Raw genomic sequence first — 20,473 nt, 5'->3', positions numbered from 1 at the left:
CGACGCCGACGACGGTGACCGGTGCATATGTTCCCAGCCGTCCTCCGCCGCGCGTTGCGGTTGTGGAGGAAGGGAGCTCCACGTCTCGCCATGGCCGTCCACAACCTCAGTTAGATCTCTAGCTACCTGATCCCCAAACCCTCTCAAAAAGATGTATATTCTTCCTAGCACTCTGGCCCCTGGATTAGCTCAAAAATTCCTCATATATATGCTGGCTAGCTAGCTGATAGTATATACTACTCATAACCCATTCTTCTTCCTTACCTAGCTAGCTAGCAAACACTGAAGCTGGGAGCTCTGGCTATATCTCCATATATATACTACATCATTGCTATAGCTAGCTAGCTGGAGGAGGAACATTCATACTTAATTCTAGTTACTTGGAGTGAGTTTAAAACACTGAATTTGGTGAAATTGACTGGTGGCCGCTGACTGCTGGCAGGCTAGCTTTGGTGATTAATTAATTATCTCTCGGAGTAAGTCTTCTATTTGATATCACATGCATGGAAGAAGGTATATATATATGTCTACGCCAACATTCATGTACTTAGTCCTCTACTAATTCTACATAGTTAATTACAACCCACCATTAACTGTATTAATTACTTAGAACTCTCACATTTAACCACGTCATGATCATATCAACGGTGTTATCCATCAATTGAGGTGTGTCGTCTATGAGATATCAGCAATTAATTAAGATCAACATTTCTCAGCAAAGGAGCTCTAAAACCCTGCTGCAAATATGCAGGGGTACGTATCCAAATATATCATATACCCCTGTCGTATATAGTATTTACATGTAGTTATTGATGATGATAGATTGCTCATGCATGGAGGTTATTATTTCTTGTGTGTTTGGTTTGTTTTGCCTGGAAATAGCTATAGCTTTGCACATATAGCTGCTTAAATATTCTTGAATGCAGACATACGAGTTTTCGATATATACTCAGATATATTAGTACAGTATTATTATTTGTATGCATATCATCAGTGACTCGATTGATATTTGAAGATATATACTTATATAAAAATGCAAGGATATATGCATGAAGAACATGTCCATATATGTGTATATATATATATATATATATCTAGAGATCTCTGTGTCTAGCTTGCACTACACCATATATATATATATATAAAACCTACCTTAGCCAAAGGAGTCAGTTACTAACTGTAGTTAGCATTATTGTTGAATTAATTCTATACCTCATTAACTATATATGGTGCACGCGCATTCCATGCATCATGCATGTTTATTACTCGTCATATATTATATATGATGTAAACACAAAGTACAATTGATTATATTATTATTAATTATTTTTTAAAAAACGGAGAAGCAGATACAGTCGTTAATTTTTGTTTTCTCCTAATTAGGTTATAATGGATCACCGAGAGCTGTGGCCTTATGGACTAAGAGTTCTGGTCATCGATGACGACTGTTCATACTTGTCAGTCATGGAAGATTTACTTCTGAAGTGCAGCTACAAGGGTAAAATACCATCTATACAAAACACATAATTAATTAACAAAATCTAACTATCTAGCTTGGCATATATAGTGATCGAATATATTGATGCGAATTAAGATTATACATATAAAATATTGAGTTTTTCTGGATTAAATAGAAGATGCATACAGAAGTTACAAACACGCACCACTACACACGTGCCCATGCACACTAATGTCTCTCCTAATACATGCTCAGATACGCTCAGATAGACAGATCAGATCAATTAATGGCAAATCTTTAACCTCACTAAAATCCTATTGGAAGTATACTTGTATGTGCATAAAATTTGTAAATAAGATTTAAACCCTAGTGTATAAGATCATTAATTTTTCTACTATTTAAGTTCAGTCAGTTTCACATGCATAATACATGATAATCCTATATTATGTATATATATATATATATATATATATATATATATCATTCCATGCTTACTTTAACCAAATTTTCCCTCCACCTTGGTGTAGCCAATGCATCATATTATTATAATATGTTATGAATACATAAATATATAGCAGAATTTATGTTCATTGGCACATAAAATGTGTTTGCATGATTCCTATTATTAAAATAAATATTTGGTAATGTGTTTCAGCTAACAGGCACATGGAAATATAGTCAAAGATGATCAGCTCTGTGGTTGGACTGCCATTTGCTTTGAAGAAGCTACAAAACTTTAATTAATTTTGAAAATGAAATAAAACATGCGGGAGTTCTATATAGTGTATATACCTTAAAATAATTCTTTTCTTTCTTCCCATTTAGTTTGTCAAATTAGACTGCAAGTAGTAATTAAATCAAAGTCTTGGAGGGTAGTGCAGAACATATATTAAGAACAAAGGTACTCCCTCCATACTCATAAAGGAAGGCGTTTAGGACATCGACACGGTCTCTAAAACACAACTTTGACTTCTTGTTTCTATAAAAATATTCATTGAAAAATGATATATGTATACTTTTATGAAAGTAATTTTCAAGACAAATCTATTCATATAATTTTTACATTTTCAAACTCAACAACTTGAGAGTTATTCATGATTTATATTCCCAAGGTTTGACTCTAACATTGTCCTAAACGATTTCATTTATAAGTACGGAGGGAGTATACTTTAATTATATATCCTCACCTTGCAGTTGCGGTTTCTAGGGTTAGCATATATTTTGTGAGGTGTCAACTCAGATATTGTGATGACAAATTAACCTATAAATTTTCTCCATATGTTTTATTCAATGGGCGATCCATACTCCATAAAATGCATATTAATTAACTTGTAATGAAAACCGGGAAAAGATGTGTTCGTATATATACCAAGAATCTTGCAAGAAAGTGATTGTATGTAGTAACATTTCCATACACACATGAAGTTACAGATATATCTATATAGTCTAACGTCAAAAATGAAATTCTTCTAGATATATCTTACAAATATTCGATATTGGCCTCATTTTCTTTGTGATGTATGTACCTTATATTAGTATTTCTCTTGTAGTTACAACGTATAAGAACGTCAGAGAAGCTGTGCCTTTCATATTGGACAATCCACAAATAGTTGACCTAGTAATCAGTGATGCGTTCTTTCCTACCGAAGATGGTTTGCTCATTCTGCAAGAAGTAACCTCCAAGTTTGGCATACCTACAGTGAGTAAGTAATTTATTTATTATCTCCTTACACATTCTTACTAGTTTATATGGATTACACGCCTTAACTTACGCGTGCATGTGTGCTTGAGGAACTAGGTCAAATATGCACTGATATATAATACGCTACTCACTCCGTCTCAAAATATAACTACTTTCGCTACGTGCGGGTCAGGTCATCTGTGATGGGCCCAAACCGTACCTCTGACAGGTTCGGCCCTCATTAGAGATTAGTTGTCAGCCTACTCACCTCTGACGGGCCGTTAGAAATGGGTCGTCACAGGTGACTCACTTGTGACGTGTGGCTCTTTCCAACATGTCAGAGGTGACTGTCACCTTTGACGGGTTGTATTTTATCACTTATCACAGGTGTGAAAAAACAACCCAAAAGAAAAAGCAAAAGCCCTCAGCCCCAAGCTCACGCCAAGAGCATAACACAACATCTTTGCATTTTATTGGCAGATCTGATAACATCCAAGAAAAAACTACATATGAAACAAAAGATGTATGATACATATCAAACTTGAGTAACAATATACATCACACAAGTAATGATCTCCATCCTAACAAACTACACATCCACACAAGTAACAAAGAATATGGCCCAATTTGAAATTTGGCAGTGAACATTTGCAAGATATGAAATCAAGAACAACCTACAGGAGTGTCAAGGTCAGGGAGGCCGCCGTGCTCCCCCTCCACCCCTGTCAGATCTACCCACCAACTCCACCACCAGATCTGCCAATCCTCCAGGGTCAGAGAGGCCAGATCCACGCTCGAGGAGAGCCTAGATCCGCACTTGTGATAGGGACGGCTACCATTGCTTTGGACCGGAGGAGACGAGGAAATGGCATCAATGATCGGGGAGGCTAGATCTGCACCCGAGAAGGCAGCTGGTGCTTGAGGGTAGAGGAGACAGCGGCCAACAGTCGGATCGATCCAAGTCCCCCGACCTTGTGGAGGCTAGATCCCATGGTCGCCGGATGCTGGCGGAGATGGGGGAGCCCGGGCTCGGGGGAGAGGCTGGCTCCGGTGGCCGGCGGTTGGGTGATAAAGGAGGAGGCGGCCAATAGACAAGGGAGAGGCCGCGGCGGCCGGTGATTGGGGGAAGGAGGACGCAACGGCTGGTGATCGGGGAAAGGAGGAGGCGGTAGCCGAATCCACGTCCTGGAGGCAAGATCCGGCGACCGGTGATCAGGAGGCGGTTAGGGGAAGAGAGTTTGAGATATGGGGATAAGGATGAGAGGGAGAAAGTGAGCAGATGTGAGGAGAAGAAGAGAGACCGGAGGATGGGAAGGGAGTTGGGCCGTACACATGGGGATTGGGGGATTTTCCTTTATTTTAAATTATCATTGACGAGCATAAGAATTTAATACGTTAGATATGAGGTATCACATCCTGTGATGAGGTGCAAACTCAACACCCGTCACAGATAGAAGGTCATATATGACAGGCCTATATGTGGGCCCGTCAAAGATGTTATGTGTCGAGTCCTCATAAATGTCTGTGAGATGAGTTTTTACTTGTGACGAGCCATCCCTTTGAACCCCATCTACAACTGGCTATAGTTCAACCCCATCAGAAATGATGTCATTCGTGACGAGACATTGGCCCGTCATAGATAGGCCGTCACAATGGGATGCTCTAGTGAAGTGTTCGAGAATTCAAATTCGTCTCAACCAATCACAATCATTTAATTTATTCACCTATTTTTTTTATCTCAACCAATCGCAATCATTTTTTTTTATAAATAGCAATATTTTGAGACAAAAGGATCGGAGTACACCCTAATAAGTTCACTCACAAGGAAACTTTATATATGTTTTTTTAACTAGTTATGGCTTCAAGTGGAGACACAAATACAGTGATGAAATATGTTGCAAATGGCGCTTCTGATTTCCTGCTAAAACCGGTGAGGATCGAAGAGCTGAGCAACATCTGGCAGCACATATTCCGAAAGCAAATGCAAGATCACAAGAACAATAACATGGTTGGAAATCTCGAAAAACCCGGTCATCCTCCATCAATATTAGCCATGGCTCGTGCTACTCCGGCTACCACCAGATCAACGGCCACCGAAGCTTTGCTAGCGCCTCTAGAAAATGAGGTGAGAGATGACATGGTCAACTACAATGGCGAGATCACGGACATACGAGACCTTAGAAAGTCCAGGCTGACCTGGACCACGCAGTTGCACCGTCAGTTCATTGCGGCAGTGAACCACCTCGGAGAAGACAGTGAGTGATCAAATTAAACTTCTTTGCAGTACCATTTCAATCACTTTTCATATGTATACATGCGTGTATACATTAATTTTAATTTACTAGTATATATGTATTTCCTAGCTTGTTTTAAGATGTGGTAATTATGTGTAATTTATTTGCAGAGGCAGTTCCAAAGAAGATACTAGGGATAATGAAGGTCAAACATTTGACAAGAGAGCAAGTTGCCAGTCATCTGCAGGTAATATTTCAGTGGCTTATTGCAAGATGAAAGCAAAACCTATCATGTTTTTCCTTTCAAGATTTCTTTACGATAAATTAGACCATATGCAAGATATATACAAGGGCAAATTCCCTCCAGAGTTTTTAGAAAACACTTTCCAATGTATAATATGTAAAAATGTGTTGTCCATGTTACAATGATTCTTAATTATGCTACTTTCACAATTGTACATATAAATTAGCCTAATACTACTCATACATATGTATCAGGTACACATTGTAAGTTTATATATTTGCATCACTCTAATGTACTCCCTAGCTCTGTCCATGAATACAATGGATTATACCCAATTAAGAAGAAACTAAGAAAGTGGGTAAAGTACGCACTGCTGCTCAAGATGGAGTATTACTAGTAGTACATTCTCTCTATTTTTTTGGGTAGGGATGATGGGGAGTAGTGCTAGTAGATTTTTTTTTCTCTTTTTTTTATAGAACCGATGGGGGTAAATAAATGGAAGCTGCTGGTATATGAATTACTGACTATTGTTCTCTTTGCTTTCCTAATACTTATATTCTTGATAAACTAGAGGCAGGGTTTGAAATTTCGAAATTGGATTTTATGCCGGGGGTGAACGAAATTACCGAAAATTTCTGGCCGGAATTATTTGAAAATTTGACTGAATTTGAATAAAATTTGACTAAATTCACAAAAAATTGCAAAAAAAACTGAAAATTTTAGGCGAGATTTGAGCATGCCGGTGGAGGGCAAAATTTCGGAAAATTCGAATCAAAATTTCAAACCCTGACTAGAGGATCATAATCATATTGATGGACAGAGGGAGCATGAATGAATATGACCGATGCTTCTAGGGTTTCCTTCTACAAGCATCCTAATTAGCTTATTCAAGTTAGAGTGCATCCACTGCACAACTTCTTTCGCTGCTTCTTCAGCTAATTCAGTTGAACATATATAACCATAAAACCTAACATTTGAACTGATGCAGAAATACAGGATGCAACTGAAGAAATCGATTCCAACAACAAGCAAACACGGAGCGACTTTGTCATCCACCGCTCTCGACAAAACACAAGACCACCCTTCAAGATCGCAGTATTTCAATCAAGACGGATGCATGGAAATCATGGACTACTCTTTACCGAGAGATGACCTCTCAAGTGGCTCAGAGTGCATGCTTGAAGAACAGAACGATTACTCATCCGAAGGTTTCCAAGATTTCCGATGGGATTCAGACAAACAGGAATATGGACCATGTTTTTGGAATTTCTAGGTAGAGAATATAATGATCCCATCATGTCTCATGATCCACATCCATATGTTGATACCTGCAATTGACTTTCTGAATAAGTGAACATTACCACATCCATATATACTCTTGATGTTCATTGCAGAACTAAACTGACAACATACTGTACATAGGTTGTCTACTCTATCTAGATGTGTCACATGCAAAGATTATGTTGATAACATTCATCCAAATCAATGTCCATCCTCTCAATTATGGGTGTGTTTGGGGAAGCTTTAGATTCTGAGAAGTTGCTGAAGATAATACATGCATCTAGGTGGCGACAATCTAGAGATGCCGAGGAAACCAACTTTTGGCTTATAGTTCATTTTCTGGATTTTACAATTACAATTTCCCAAAATCTAGACGAAAAGCTATACTACTGTTTGGTGAGCTTTTAATTATGGGATATATGGATATATTCCTACATATAAGATCCGTAATCGGAAAATAAACAATATATGGATCCATATACATTATATATAATGTAATTTTACCATACTTAAGAAGGAAGCTAGAAGTACATGTAAAATTTGGTACTTTTAAGTACTACTAAGTACCTCAAGTACCAAAAAATTTCATGTAAAATTTAGGTATCTCGAGATACCTCTTATATCACATAGCAGCATATATAGAGCGATAGTAATTAAGTAACAAAGTGATCAAAAATCAAAATGAATTGATATTAAGAAAACCATCCGTGAGCATGATCTCCATAAAACAAAACTCTTGCTACCTGCATATGCACACAGCAGACACGCGTGATGTTTATATACTTGACCCCTCGATCGATCCCAAATATACAAGATTGGGTGATCTCGATTAAAAAACAAAACAACACTTTATTTTGCTTTTCTCCATTCGTTGTTTCTGCATTAATGAAGAATTAACTCGATTGATCGATCGTGTCTGACACAAGCATTGCTGCGAGAAGAATCCAAAAAAAAAAAGTTTTTGGAGCTTTTGTTCGATCCATCAACATATATGAAGCTGCATGGATGTGTGGATCACTAGCTAAGCCATGATGATGATGATCATGCGAGGAGCCAAAAGTTCTTGTGCGTCTTGGTGTTGAGCAGGTAGCCGGCGTTCTGCCCCTTCTTCTGCACGCTCACGCACACGCACTTGCTGTGTTCGATCAAGAACTCCGCCGTGCTGTCGTGCGCTCGGCTCGACCCGCTCGGGCTCCTCAACCTACAGGATCACAACCACAACGATCGACGATGAGAGAATCGTCATCAATGGCGCGCACCGCGGCGTCGCGCGCACGTCGTGTTCCGTGTCGATGTGATGCGAGACGAGAAAACGATCGACGACGAGAGAATCAATCGTCATCAATGGCGGCGCGCGGCGCGGCGCGCGCACGTCGAGGATTTTTGTGAAGTGTGTGTGGGGGTACGTACCCGAGGAAGGAGGAGACGCGGCGGTGGCCGATGACGAGGAGCTCGACGCCGCGGCGCTGGGACTCGGCGAGGATGGTCTGGGCCTTGGCCTCGCGGCCCTCGGTGGCGGGCTCGACGCGCAGGGCGCGGACGCGGGCGCGCGGGTGCCGCGCCTTGCACGCGGCGCTCATCGTCTCCATGAAATCGGCGTCCCCCGCGGCGCCGGCGCCGAGGAGCGCCGTGAGCGGGGACCCGGCGCTCCCGCCGGAGCCGGTGCGCGACGGCCCGGCGCCGCCCGCGGAGTTGGGGGGCATGTTGATGTGGAGGAGCAGGATGGCGTCCCCCTCGGCGACGGCGTGCGAGAGCGCCCACTCCATCGCCGCCGTCGACTCGCGCCCCGGGTCGGCGATGATCATCACCAGCCTCGGCTTCCCCGGCGCCGCCGTCGGCCCGCCGCGGCCGAGGTCGATGAACGGCGCCATTGCTGCGGCCGGCCGACGTTGCCGCGCGCACGCAGCTTCGTCGCCGGCCTGCGCGCAGCTGGCGGACACACGACACGAGCCTAATGGGGGAGATCTACGCGCGTTTGTCAAGTTTGGGAGGGAGGAGGATGAAGAAGACGAGGAGAGGAGAGAGAGAGAGGGTGCATGGCGATTTGGCGGGAGACGCGGCCACGCGCGCTCGCTTGCAATATGGAGGGGATTCCTGATATGGTCATTGATATATGGGACTCATCATAGTTGGACTTATATGTTAGCCATCGCATCCCTCTAACTTTTAAATAAGAGGATCTCAATGTACGCACGTACTTGTGAATATATCTTTAACATATATACTCGCTTCGACTGCAACGGTTTGGACGCCTTGTCTGCAGGCACATCACACTGACCCTGATCAGGCCACTGCCTTCGTTATTGTAGTATCATGATCTCGACGAGGATGTCGAGCTCAGATCTACAGCCTAGATCTAAGACCGCTGCCGTGAAAAATTGGCGAAGCATTGATACGTTGTGATTCGTGGGCATCACTGTAGATTCGTGGGCATCACTGTTTGCTACAGATGATATCGTGACTACCCTTAGTCTCTTACATTAACTTCGTGCTTCTAGGTGAAAATTAGTTCTGAATATTGAGAATGGCCATAGCGACATTCTAGATATCACGACTTTTTTGGAGGTATTATATTGAATATCCATGTTAGCTTAACATTTTTGTTATCGGTGTTCTTATCAGATTGATTTCGATGGCTATGACGATGGATAACATCTAATTTATACCTTAATAATCACTTTATGGTTCGACGTGAGCCACCGACCTACCAAATGAGCCGTCATCCATATATCGTGTCGATCTTGTAAAACCAATATTGCTACCAAATGAGTTACTCTATATATTGCTCGATGTAAAACCAATAGTGAATTGTTTCTGTCTTTTGTTGAATTTTTTTATGGCTTGATAGAGAATTTTGATAAGCCATGATTTTTTCCCATCTTTCATAATATGGTTAACCACCATTTTAATACTAATCGATTACGGAAAATTGGATCGGATCTTTCAGTTTGGCCCAATATATTTACACGGCCCAAGATAAACAAGTATACGATCCAACATATCCTTTAATTAGGCCCAACTGTAACTAACCCCATCGGTTTCCCTCCCCCGCCCGCGGCCACGGATTGGCACCGCCACTGCGCGCGGCTCGCCGCGCTAGCTATCCCGCCCCCGCTATCTCGCGTACGCCGCCACGGCGAGCCACACGGACATGCACGCGTACACCTCCCCTTTTCTCTTTGTGCAAAATCGATCAGTTTGCTAACGTGAAGATTAAAAGTTTTTTTTAACTGAAGGAGCAGATCTCCCTCCATTTCGATTAAGAGAAATGAGAAAACTCAATTCATCCCTAAGGGAATATTCCATCATTTTTACATGTCACTTAAAAAGTCATTAAAAAATTTAAAAAACTTTAGTAGGATATATCAATATGTGATATGTTACTTCGCAAAATGCAAACTCAAATTCAACTTATACAAGTAGAAACAGAAATAACAAATTTAACTATGAATAGAACGCGTTATTCACGGTCAAATTTATTTTTTCATTTTGAATTGTATAAATCGAATTTTAACACAAATTTCTGCGAAAAGATGCATCATTTATTGATCTATCTTGACAATTTTTTAAAAAGATTTTGATAATTTTTTGAACAACATGCACAAAACGAAAGGAGGGAAAAAAATCCACTTCCACATAATTGTAAAAAGTGATGATTACTACTAGAAAGTAAATCAGAAATCTGAAATTTTCTGAAATTAGTTAGGAAAATCGGAATTATTATCAGCTTCCAATTAATTTCCTCGTGCGAGAGTACTCAGCACCCACCCCAACAGCCACACATGCATGGCATGGACACGTCTCTCTCCTTGCCATAACACGGTTAACACCAGCACATCACACAAGCTAGCTACGCGTGCGGCTTGTCGCCGACGAGCCTCGCCACCGCGCGCTGCCGCCGGCGCCTCGCCGCCGCCGCCGCCGCCTCCTCCGCGGCGTCGATCTCCAGCGCGGCGCTGAGGTTGAGCGGCGAGACGTAGTCGAGCGACCCCCTGACGAACTGGCTGACGATGATCCGGTTGGCCTTCTCCGTGGGGTGGTAGGCGTCCCAGAACACGTAGGCGTCGCGGTCGGCGCAGAGGTTGGACATGGCGGTGCAGAGGCCGAGGCCGTTGTTGGGGCCCTGGCCGCAGCACGCGTCCCTCGCCGTGGCGAACCCGAACGCCGCCGGGTTGCTGATGAAGTCGAAGTGGACGCGGAACGAGTTGGCCGCCATGAACGCGCCCGGGCGGCCGACGCGCGCGTTCATCTCCCCCAGCGCGCGCGACAGCTGCGGGTTGAACAGCTCCGCCGCGCGCATCACCTGCGGCGCGCACCCGCCGCCGCGCCCCCGCAGCGCGCGCTCCGCCGGCGCGCACCCCAGCGGCCCCGTCCCCGTCACCAGCACCCGCCTCGCCCCCATGTCGTACAGCCTCTGCCAATGCCATGCCATGTCACCGGACGAACACCTCAGAGACGAACCGATCGAGAGGAAGAAGACGAACCTGGAGGATTTTCTTGTACTCGGAGATGAGGAAGCGGACGTAGTCGGGGAGGGCGAACTGCTGGGAGCGGAGGGAGAAGGGGACGAGGTAGTAGTTGTTGACGAAGTCGTTGCCGCCGAGGGTGATGAGCACGAGCGCGCCGTTCACGATCCGCCGCGCCCTCGCCGCGCCGACCAGCGCGCGCAGCCTCTCCTGGTACTCCGCGAAGTACTGCAGCTGCCTGCTCATCCTCACGATGTTCACCTGCACCCCAAGAACGCCGCCATGAACACCATGAACGCCATGAACGCATCTCACCGACCGCGATGGCTCGATCAGTGATCAGTCAGTGGCACTCACGAATTGGATGCCGGTGTCGTTGAGGATGCCGACGCCGGCGGAGGCGAAGTTGGCGCCGACGAGGAGCTTGGCGCCGCGGAGGTCCGGGCTGAGGTAAGGGAGGGTGGGCTCGGCGCCGAGGTGCTCGCTGATGATGTCCGGGATGTTGAGGCCATTGGAGAACCTCCCCGTGGGGCGGTGGCTCGGGTGGTCGATGCCGTACGGCGGCATGTCGGCGCGCGCGCTCGTCAGGAGGTAGTTGTTGTTGCCGTTGTCCACCAGCGAGTCGCCGAACACGAAGAACGCCCTCGCGCCCTCCGCCGGCGACGCCGCCGCCGCCGCCATCACCGCCATTACCACCGCCATCGCCGCCATCGAACACCTCATTCTAGCTAGAACAATTTCTTGATTGATCAAGATCAACGTGTTCGATCGATGAACCCGGGGAGGTTGTGTATATATATATAGGCTGATTCATGCTGTGCATGAGATCGGGAGAAGTACAGATGGATGGGCATGGGCCAGCGACTGACATGAATGAGGGGAATGAATAATAGTATGAGTTAATCAGGCCACAATCTTAGATGAGAGCTATGGCCACATGAATGAGGTTAACATTACATGTGTGTGATTAAGATTCGGACTAACTCGACTGTCCAACTCCCGGACTACTCCGCATCAGAAGCTGCCGGTTTCTGTCTTCATGTCTTTCTCTGTCAGGCAATTGTCATCATTATGGTTAGCATCAAGGCTTTGTTTTTCATGATTCACTACTACTTAAGTAGCATTGCAACAGTGTTACTGACTTACTGTTACTGTATCTTAATTTGGTCTCTTACTTGGTTTATGTAAAAGTTTTGTTGTGACTGGTGAGTAAGCTTTGGCAGTTTGGCTCAACTGATCCATTATAGCTTTTATTAAGAAAAAACTACAAAGTATCAGACTATCAGTCCATAGAGAATTAAGTTTTATATATATATCTTTATAGTCGAAGGCCGCGTTTGAGACAGCCATAGAGAAGTCCATTGTTTTTCGTGCGCACGTTTTCCGAACTATGAGATTAAACGGTGAATTTTTTATAAAATTTTCTATAGAAAAGTTGCTTTAAAAATCATATTAATCTATTTTTTTAAGTTTGAAATGATTAATACTTAATTAATCATACATTAATGACTCACATCGTTTTGCATATCTTCTCTATCTTCTCATGCATATTTTGTTATGTTATTTTCAAGTGTTCTTTGGTTATTGGACTGCATAAAATCTTCAGACTGTAATTATGGGTTATAAGAGTATGAATACTGTTTAGACGGCTGGTAATGGTGTATATAATCTTTTCACATCATAAATAGACGATGTAAATATAACTCGTACATTTATTGTCTGTTTATTTATCTATAATAGATTTACACTAGTAATTAATGATTTAACTCTATAAATGGTATATATGATGATTGTATTGTATTAAGTTTTCTATAAGACTGTCTGTTAATCAATAAACGGCACGTTTCTCTCTCCGTTTTTTCTTTCTTCTACATCATAGAAAAATAAACCACGTGACATCTTCTTTGAGACGATGACGTCACACCATTATTTATGCTCTAAGAGCTGAAATCAAGTTTGTAAAACAACTGGAAATCCTGGAATGCATGTTGGTGTAAAACAAGTACTACTAGATCAGAACAGAAGAACATACCAATATTTTTAAAACAAGTACAAATGAGGTACAGTACCCACCTAAAAGTTTAGAACTTACTACTGAAGACGAAGTACAGAACCCTGCCTGAAAGTTAGTTCTGAACTTGATCAGTACCTAAAACTGAAAGTTAGCTGAACTGATGACAAGGTAAAGAAATCTCTACCCAATTGCAACTCACATTCTCACAAGATCACAAAGAGCACAGCACAGCTACCTCAGGAGCTTCATTGATGAATGTCCTTGCTGTGGACAGTATCCGGCATGTATGCAGTACTCCAATGTACCATCCGATTGGGATTTGCAAAATGCCAACCGATTAACACGGTGCTGATGCAGCATTAATCAGGGAAGGCAATACGGTCGATAGATCGATATGATCGATCTACAGGACGCTGCTCACCAACCATGAATGGGACACCATCTAGATTTGATTAGCGTTGGTCAGTGGTCACTCCCGGGTTCGAGCTAGATTTAGATTTGCTTCTTCTGATTGCAGAGTAAATGCAGTGGATGAGCTCTAATTAACCCTGTATAATCTGGGTGTTTGGTTGTCTGTAGATTCTGACATCTAAACTATCAGTTGAGCCTTGCGAGTAGCTTACTTTTTGTTTTTTTTTCCGTTGACAGTGACACACCCAATTGAAACAGCAGAAAGTTGCAAGAATGTTTAATTTACAAATGGGGTGAAGTTCCAACTGGAAACAATCACCAAAATTGTGCATACACACCACACTGCTGAGTCAGTGACACAAAGACACTGTCAGTGCCCTGACCAAACTAATTAGTACTAAGTACTCCACTGACAGTCTATCTCCACTGAGAAGAGAAGGGTCGTCGCATCAATGTGCCCATCTCCCTTTTCATGCCATTCAATGGCGCAAATCACTGGATCTCTCTCTGCCAGCATTCTTCAGGCGCTTTGCCGTTCGCGTCGCCGGGGCGTCGTGACAGCGACGCGACGGACGACGGTGCGGGAGTCGCGGTCAGAGAGGCAGGCGGGTGCAGTAATACGATGTGTCTGATCAGATTAGCGCCTCTGATTCGAATTCGGTTTGATTAATTGCGAGGGCGGCGGCGGCGTCAAGCCGGATTTAGGAGGAGCGTGTGTGTGGGATTTATATTGATTAGCAGCTGCTCTCTTTGGTGGTGGAGACGCGGAGTATTTGGGGGCGAGGTTGATGTGGTCCTTGCGGTGGATTATTATGGTTCTAGAAACTGATATTGGGAACAAAAGTTGTTCTAAAACACTGACCTCTGGTGACCAAATATAATGTACTACTCCGTCCTAGAAAAAAACGAATTCCTAACTACGAACCTAGACATAACCTGGACGTATATATGTTCAGGTTCGTAGGTAGGATTGATCTATTTTTGGGACAGAGAGGGTATGTTCCTAACTTTGTTGTTCTTTTATCCTAGAGAAAATCCGTTTTATTTCTCTGAAATTGTAGCTAATCCCTACTATTCCTCTAAGTTGTGCTTACTTCCTTGTATACCTCTAAAATTTAATTTTGAACTCTTCCATGTCTCTTCCAGTCTTCCGTTAGTTGATTGTTGATTGACCATCTAATTTCATCATTTTACCCAACCACATGGATGAACATAAAAATGTGTGAATTACATTATCGAAAATATGTTTATCGTATGAGACTATTATAGTTACGAATTTGTTGTGCGACACATTATTAATGACAAATTATTTTTAGATAATAAAAAAATATGTATTTATTTATTTATTAAAAAGTCATAAACAATGAGAGCATTCATACAAAGATGGGGCTACTAATGTTTATGATAATTTTTTTAATGGATGCCCCTCATTTTTCTATGGTGCTCACAATAAAAAAAAAATCCATTGTCCAATTAAAATTTCAATTTACTACATTTGTTTTTTTTCAAAATTTATGTTAAAATTTAATGCACTAATTATCTAGTCTTGTTAGTTTCATAAAATGCACGTACCGTGCTCTTAATCAAAATTTCCAATCGTTTTTCAAGCTTAGATTCAAACATATATCGTCAAGGACATAAAAGACATTTGCATCCAAAATTAGTAGTAAAATGAAGGAAAATGAAATGGCAGAGGCATGAAAAGGAAATTAAAATTTTAAGGGTATAGAAATGATTTGGTAGATTTCAAGGGTATGGGAGGGATTGAGTGAGTTTTCAAGGTATACAGGGAATTTACTCAGCATGCATCGTTCTATCCACCCACCCATCCTACCGTGTGTCGTTCTATCCTTAATCTATCCATCCAGCCAATCCTTAAATATATGTGTCTCACTCACCCAATCCTTCTAACCCGTTGCAAAGCACGGGCATATTACTATTAATAAAAGTCATTACTTGTCCCTGAATTTTTATTTCAACTATGACACAAGGCATTATAGACAAATTAAACTTAGTAACTCTTTAAACAGCAGAAATTAAAACAAGGAATATTGTTTGATTTAAAGAGTTGAGAGGTAAATCAAACCGGGAAAATAGTTAAAGGGATAAAATAGACCTTTTTCCCCTTAAAATTAAGGCTTTCTTTAGAATGCAGGAAGTTTATAGAATTATGCACAGGAGACAGTCTATGATGAAAATATGAAATGAAGTTATAGTTGGTCTGTGTACGACGAGCACCTTGGACAAATATTCATGTTGTGAGGTACGCAAAACAACTAAAATGCATTCTTCCTTTTTCTTTACATTCACGTGCAGACACAGGAGGCGATATCTAGATATATTTTTACGATCCTTCAGCTAGTTCTGGTTCAGATGGCCTCCATAATGTCCCAGTAGGCTCATCCATCAAAGCTATCCCGAGAGCAGAGAGCTCTGTTCTGATCCGGTCAGACTCGGCGAAGTCCTTGTTCTTCCTGGCAAGCGTTCTTTGTTCGATCATTTGTTGCAATTGCTCTGCAGTCATGCCAGCTCGCTTCAATGCCTTGTCCTTCAGTTGCTTCAGTGCCTGTTGAATTGAAGATTAATTCAGCATGTTCACAAACTTAAGCAGTGGTTGGAAACAGTACAGTATGCATGTTGTGAAAACTAACAAAGTTACCTCAGCCAAAGATGACATTGGCATTAAGCCAAGGATGGAAAGTTTATCGGTGACTTCATTCTGCAAGGCAACCAGAGCTTGGATATAATCTTCTGGTTTTTTCTGTTGCTGCTGCTGTTGCTTCTGTGACTGTTTCTTTTTCTGGTATTCTAGCTTTTGTTGCAACTTCTGCAGATAGAACAAGTAATCAGATAACATTGTGTGCAACAGCAATGATAAAAAGTATCAGTGTTCAAAGCCCGGAAAACTCAAAGCTACTAGTTACATGCCTTCAGATCGCTTAGGTTGTTGTTTATTGCTCTTAGTGGCACCATCAGGTGATCAAGAGCAGCCGTTGTATGCAGATCATCTGACATTTTCTCAAGAAAATTTGAATGGTTCTCTTCGATCAACTTTTGATCATCAGCCGGTATTGAGTTTTCCAACTTGTGTTCACCATATAACGACACAGTTTCTTCACCGTCATGTAGAGTCTGGGAAAGATTTATAATAAAACAGTTACAAAGAATTTTACAAATACAACATAACTCAGATAAAGTTTAGCCTAAATTGAAAATTGACAGACATGAGATACCTGATAAATATAATATAGACGGCCAGATGCAAACTGAAGAGCTGTATCAGAGTGGTTTACATCTGATCTATAATGTGTACGCATCAGAAATAATCTTAAAGCCATGGGATGGTACAGAGAAATAATCTACAAGAAAAAAGACATTGTCAAGTTCAAAGGCACAGGTTAGAAATCTGAATGGGGCAAATATATTCGCAGCTAAACAGAGATAGATTAACTCTTACATCTCTGATGGTGAAGAAATTCTTATCTGCCTTAGCCATTTTCTGGCCATCTTTGTTGACAAACCCGTTATGCATCCAGCATTTTACCTCACTCTCAGGATAAGCTGCTTGGCTTTGTGCGAGCTCATTCTCATGATGAGGAAAGATCAAATCTTTTCCTCCACCATGAATATCAAAAATATTACCCAAATAATGAGCGCTCATCGCACTGCACTCAATATGCCATCCTGGCCTTCCACGACCCCAAGGGCTCTCCCAAGATGGCTCACCCTCCTTAGCAGACTGCACAGACAATACAAGTCTATCAAGAATACAGAGAAGAGGCTCAAATGGGTAAGTTTGGTTAAAGTGAAAGCAGTATGTCACCTTCCATAATGCAAAGTCTGCAGGATTTCGCTTTCTTGCATCAACAGCGACTCGTGTTCCAGGACGGTTTTGGTCTACCTTCCTTCCAGATAAACTCAGATAATCAGGGAAGTTATCAACAGAGAAATACACATCTCCTTCAATTGTATAGGCTTTCCCATTGTCCATTATCTGTCCAAATGCATATAAGAACATAAGACAAAGGTGTTTAACATCAAGCAAAACGAGCCAAATATCAGAGCCATGCCATCACCACTACACAGTAGAGATTAGACAAGAGATTAGACAAGTAGTTCTTATGAAAATCAGAAAATGTAAGCGCATTAACAGTGAACATAATCGATCAGTTACCCTTGTTTGTAATAGCTGAACAGGAATAATCATTACTCCCTCCATCTATTTTTAATAGTCATATTTCCGAATCTGAAAATTTTATTTTTGATAGGCATATTTTACTTCAACAACCTATCATCTTAATGACTTTCTCGGATTTAATGCATGACTCTCCATTCTTCCACACAAGATTGGCTACATGGGCATCGAGAAACGTAAATATCAATAAATCGCTTGTTTACGAGGAATGACTAGTAGCATGTTTAAATAGATGATAAGTAGAATTACTTATCCTTGGTCTGTGTGCCAAGATGAAATATGACTATCAAAAGTAGATGGAGGGAGTATAACAAGCAGCTAAGCAATACCTTGGTTATCAAATCTATTATCTACTCAATGTGCTTTGTTACACGTGGCTCATGAGTAGGGGGAAGGCACTGAAGTTCATACATATCACGATGGAACTCATCGATGAAGCGACTGCTCAAACTAAGTGCATCTTCACCAGCTTCATTTGCCCGTTTGATAATCTGCACAAACAACACAAGCTCTGGAGTCAATGTCAACTCTTTCTAGTTTTGAAGATAATTCATCCCCGGGAAAAAAAAATCAAGAACAATAATTCCAAGAAAATCTAGAAATAGCAAGATACAGATTAGGAAGATGGATATTACCAAATGAAAGAGAATTATATGTGAGACTCAGATCAATTCCATCCTCAATGTAGGGAAGGAAAAAAAAATGGAGCTCAAAGGAAGTCTTTTTTTTTTTTTTTTGAGAAGCTCAAAGGAAGTCTTTGTGCTATTACCTTATCATCAATATCGGTGAAGTTGCGCACGTAATTAACTTCATACCCCAAATACTTAAGATACCTACAATTAGACATCAATTTTCAACCTGGTAAGAGCAATACTTAATGTATTATAAAAAAAGAAGCATGCATCCACAGGAAATAAGTAGTAACACTATGCGAAAGTACATCATTCCCACTAGAAAAATTAAGCAAAATACATGGCAAAATAGGAGATGCGGTAGCCTAGTGAACAAAAAGCTTATAGAGCGTAAACGCAATCAGGGAAGGGTAGTTCACAACAGGAGGTTTTCTTTCTCTCTCTCTTTTTTTTTTTGGCGTCGCCATGTTTTCCAGCTCAGTTTGGGCCTCTGACGTCATCACCAAATGGCCCATCTGCAGCCCATGCTGACTACCGGCAAATTCCGGCCCATCTCCAGCCCATGCTGACTACCGGCGAACTCCGGCCACCTCGTCGTCGTCTCCGGCTCCGGCGAGAGTGCATCGACCGATCAATCTCCAAAACCGGCGGCTAAACCATCGCGCGAACCGTACTGGGATCAATCGGCGGCGGGGGGCGCGGGGGATCACCTGAAGAGGACGTCGAAGGCGACGTAGGCGCGGGCGTGGCCGACGTGGCTGTAGTCGTACGGGGTGACGCCGCAGACGTACATGGCGACCTTCCCCTCCACCCGCGGCCTGAATGGCACCGCCGCCTTCGTCCTCGTGTCGAACAGCCTCAGCTCCGCCGCCGGCCGCTTCCCCCGCGGCTCCTCCTCCCCCACCGATCTCCCCTCCTCCGCCATCTCGTGGGCGAGAGAGGAAGGCGAGAACAACCTAGCGCGCGACGTCGACGGAAGAGGCGGCGCGCGCGGGAGGCGAGGCGGAGACGACACGGCGGCGGCGGCGCAGGCGAGGATCCGTCGGTTCCGGCTCATGCACGCGCAGGCCTCCCTAACTAGGGCGTGGGCCAATGCGCGACGCGGTGGTGCGGGCGGCCGAGCGGCGGCGTGCGGGCGGCGGAGGCTGGCCGGACTCCGGAGGCAGCTAATGGGCCTTATAGGAAAAGCCCATGAAAGTTTGGTCCTCCGACTTTGAGTTCTGTCCTCTCCCAAATACAGTATAGGAACCTACAGTATATACTCAAGGAATTCCATAGCAATTTCCAAATTGAGAAGTGTAGAGATATTTTAAAGGGTTAATTGGTCATCTCTGTTTGATTTTCCTGGTCTCCGACCTCGAGGAGCAATCGTTTTTCGAACTTGATTGACTCAGATTATTTCAAAGATAGAGTTGACTAAATTCTTACAAAGATACTTAAACTTGGTTGACAAGCTTGACCATTCTTTCTGAGGATAACTTGATTGACAAGCTTGAATTGCTTATGAAATACTAGTACTAAAGCTTGAATTGCGTATGAAATAGTACTATTCAGATTGTTGCTTACATCAACCATACCACATGAATATATGGTAACGCCAAATATTAGCATACATATTTTGATACAGTAGGAATACATTTGGACGAAAACCTTACCAAATTGATGAAGTTTTCAGAATTACCATGGAAGGTAGTACTCTCTCCCTTCCATAATGTAAGGCACATGATCCATAATACTCCCTCCATCTACTTTTAATAGTCATATTTCATCTTGGCACACAGACCAATGATAAGTAATTCTACTTATCATCCATTTATTTATCGTAAACAAGCGATTCATTGATATTTACGTTTCTC

General features: G+C 42.5%; 4 protein-coding genes across 4 annotated transcripts; 1 reads left to right on the top strand and 3 right to left on the bottom strand.

Annotated features, from left to right (window-relative positions):
- The first annotated feature begins 1,389 nt into the window (after positions 1-1,389).
- On the top strand, positions 1,390-6,891 carry LOC127786243 (two-component response regulator EHD1). The gene is made up of 5 exons (XM_052313576.1): positions 1,390-1,498; positions 3,010-3,162; positions 4,994-5,395; positions 5,545-5,621; positions 6,607-6,891. The coding sequence occupies exons 1-5, from the start codon at positions 1,390-1,392 to the stop codon at positions 6,889-6,891; spliced, it is 1,026 nt and encodes a 341-aa protein (XP_052169536.1).
- Positions 6,892-7,528: 637 nt separating this feature from the next.
- LOC127753187 (uncharacterized) lies at positions 7,529-8,898 on the bottom strand. The gene is made up of 2 exons (XM_052278652.1): positions 8,310-8,898; positions 7,529-8,100 (listed from the first exon to the last, which is right to left on the bottom strand). Exons 1-2 carry the CDS (start codon positions 8,768-8,770, stop codon positions 7,941-7,943), a joined length of 621 nt encoding a protein of 206 aa, XP_052134612.1. The 5' UTR covers positions 8,771-8,898; the 3' UTR covers positions 7,529-7,940.
- A 1,752-nt stretch (positions 8,899-10,650) lies between these two features.
- LOC127752405 (GDSL esterase/lipase At5g33370-like) lies at positions 10,651-12,290 on the bottom strand. The gene is made up of 3 exons (XM_052277742.1): positions 11,723-12,290; positions 11,384-11,626; positions 10,651-11,313 (listed from the first exon to the last, which is right to left on the bottom strand). The coding sequence occupies exons 1-3, from the start codon at positions 12,086-12,088 to the stop codon at positions 10,750-10,752; spliced, it is 1,173 nt and encodes a 390-aa protein (XP_052133702.1). The 5' UTR covers positions 12,089-12,290; the 3' UTR covers positions 10,651-10,749.
- Positions 12,291-16,030: 3,740 nt separating this feature from the next.
- On the bottom strand, positions 16,031-19,425 carry LOC127752406 (cysteine--tRNA ligase CPS1, chloroplastic/mitochondrial-like). The gene is given in 9 exon segments (XM_052277743.1): positions 16,031-16,356; positions 16,450-16,617; positions 16,719-16,922; positions 17,024-17,149; positions 17,248-17,529; positions 17,614-17,784; positions 18,315-18,476; positions 18,755-18,818; positions 19,328-19,425. Coding segments are annotated over 9 exon segments (1,482 nt in total). The 5' UTR covers positions 19,411-19,425; the 3' UTR covers positions 16,031-16,134.
- Between the last annotated feature and the right edge of the window lie 1,048 nt (positions 19,426-20,473).

The sequence above is a fragment of the Oryza glaberrima genome, chromosome 10 (genome assembly GCF_000147395.1).
Source record: "Oryza glaberrima chromosome 10, OglaRS2, whole genome shotgun sequence".
Taxonomy (NCBI): Eukaryota; Viridiplantae; Streptophyta; class Magnoliopsida; order Poales; family Poaceae; genus Oryza; species Oryza glaberrima.
Note: the sequence above shows the minus strand (reverse complement) of the source record. Positions and strands in the feature narration are given on the sequence as shown.

Bases quoted from the DNA above. Each gene is read 5' to 3' on its own strand.
- LOC127786243 (XM_052313576.1), top strand. From the start codon at position 1,390: ATGGATCACCGAGAGCTGTGGCCTTATGGACTAAGAGTTCTGGTCATC. The intron at 1,499-3,009 runs GTAAAATACCAT...TTTCTCTTGTAG, and splicing joins TCTGAAGTGCAGCTACAAGG to TTACAACGTATAAGAACGTC. The intron at 5,622-6,606 runs GTAATATTTCAG...GAACTGATGCAG, and splicing joins AAGTTGCCAGTCATCTGCAG to AAATACAGGATGCAACTGAA.
- LOC127752405 (XM_052277742.1), bottom strand. From the start codon at position 12,088: ATGAGGTGTTCGATGGCGGCGATGGCGGTGGTAATGGCGGTGATGGCG. The intron at 11,627-11,722 runs GTGAGTGCCACT...CTTGGGGTGCAG, and splicing joins ACGACACCGGCATCCAATTC to GTGAACATCGTGAGGATGAG. The intron at 11,314-11,383 runs GTTCGTCTTCTT...TGGCATTGGCAG, and splicing joins AGTACAAGAAAATCCTCCAG to AGGCTGTACGACATGGGGGC.
- LOC127753187 (XM_052278652.1), bottom strand. From the start codon at position 8,770: ATGGCGCCGTTCATCGACCTCGGCCGCGGCGGGCCGACGGCGGCGCCG. The intron at 8,101-8,309 runs GTACGTACCCCC...GTGATCCTGTAG, and splicing joins CGCGTCTCCTCCTTCCTCGG to GTTGAGGAGCCCGAGCGGGT.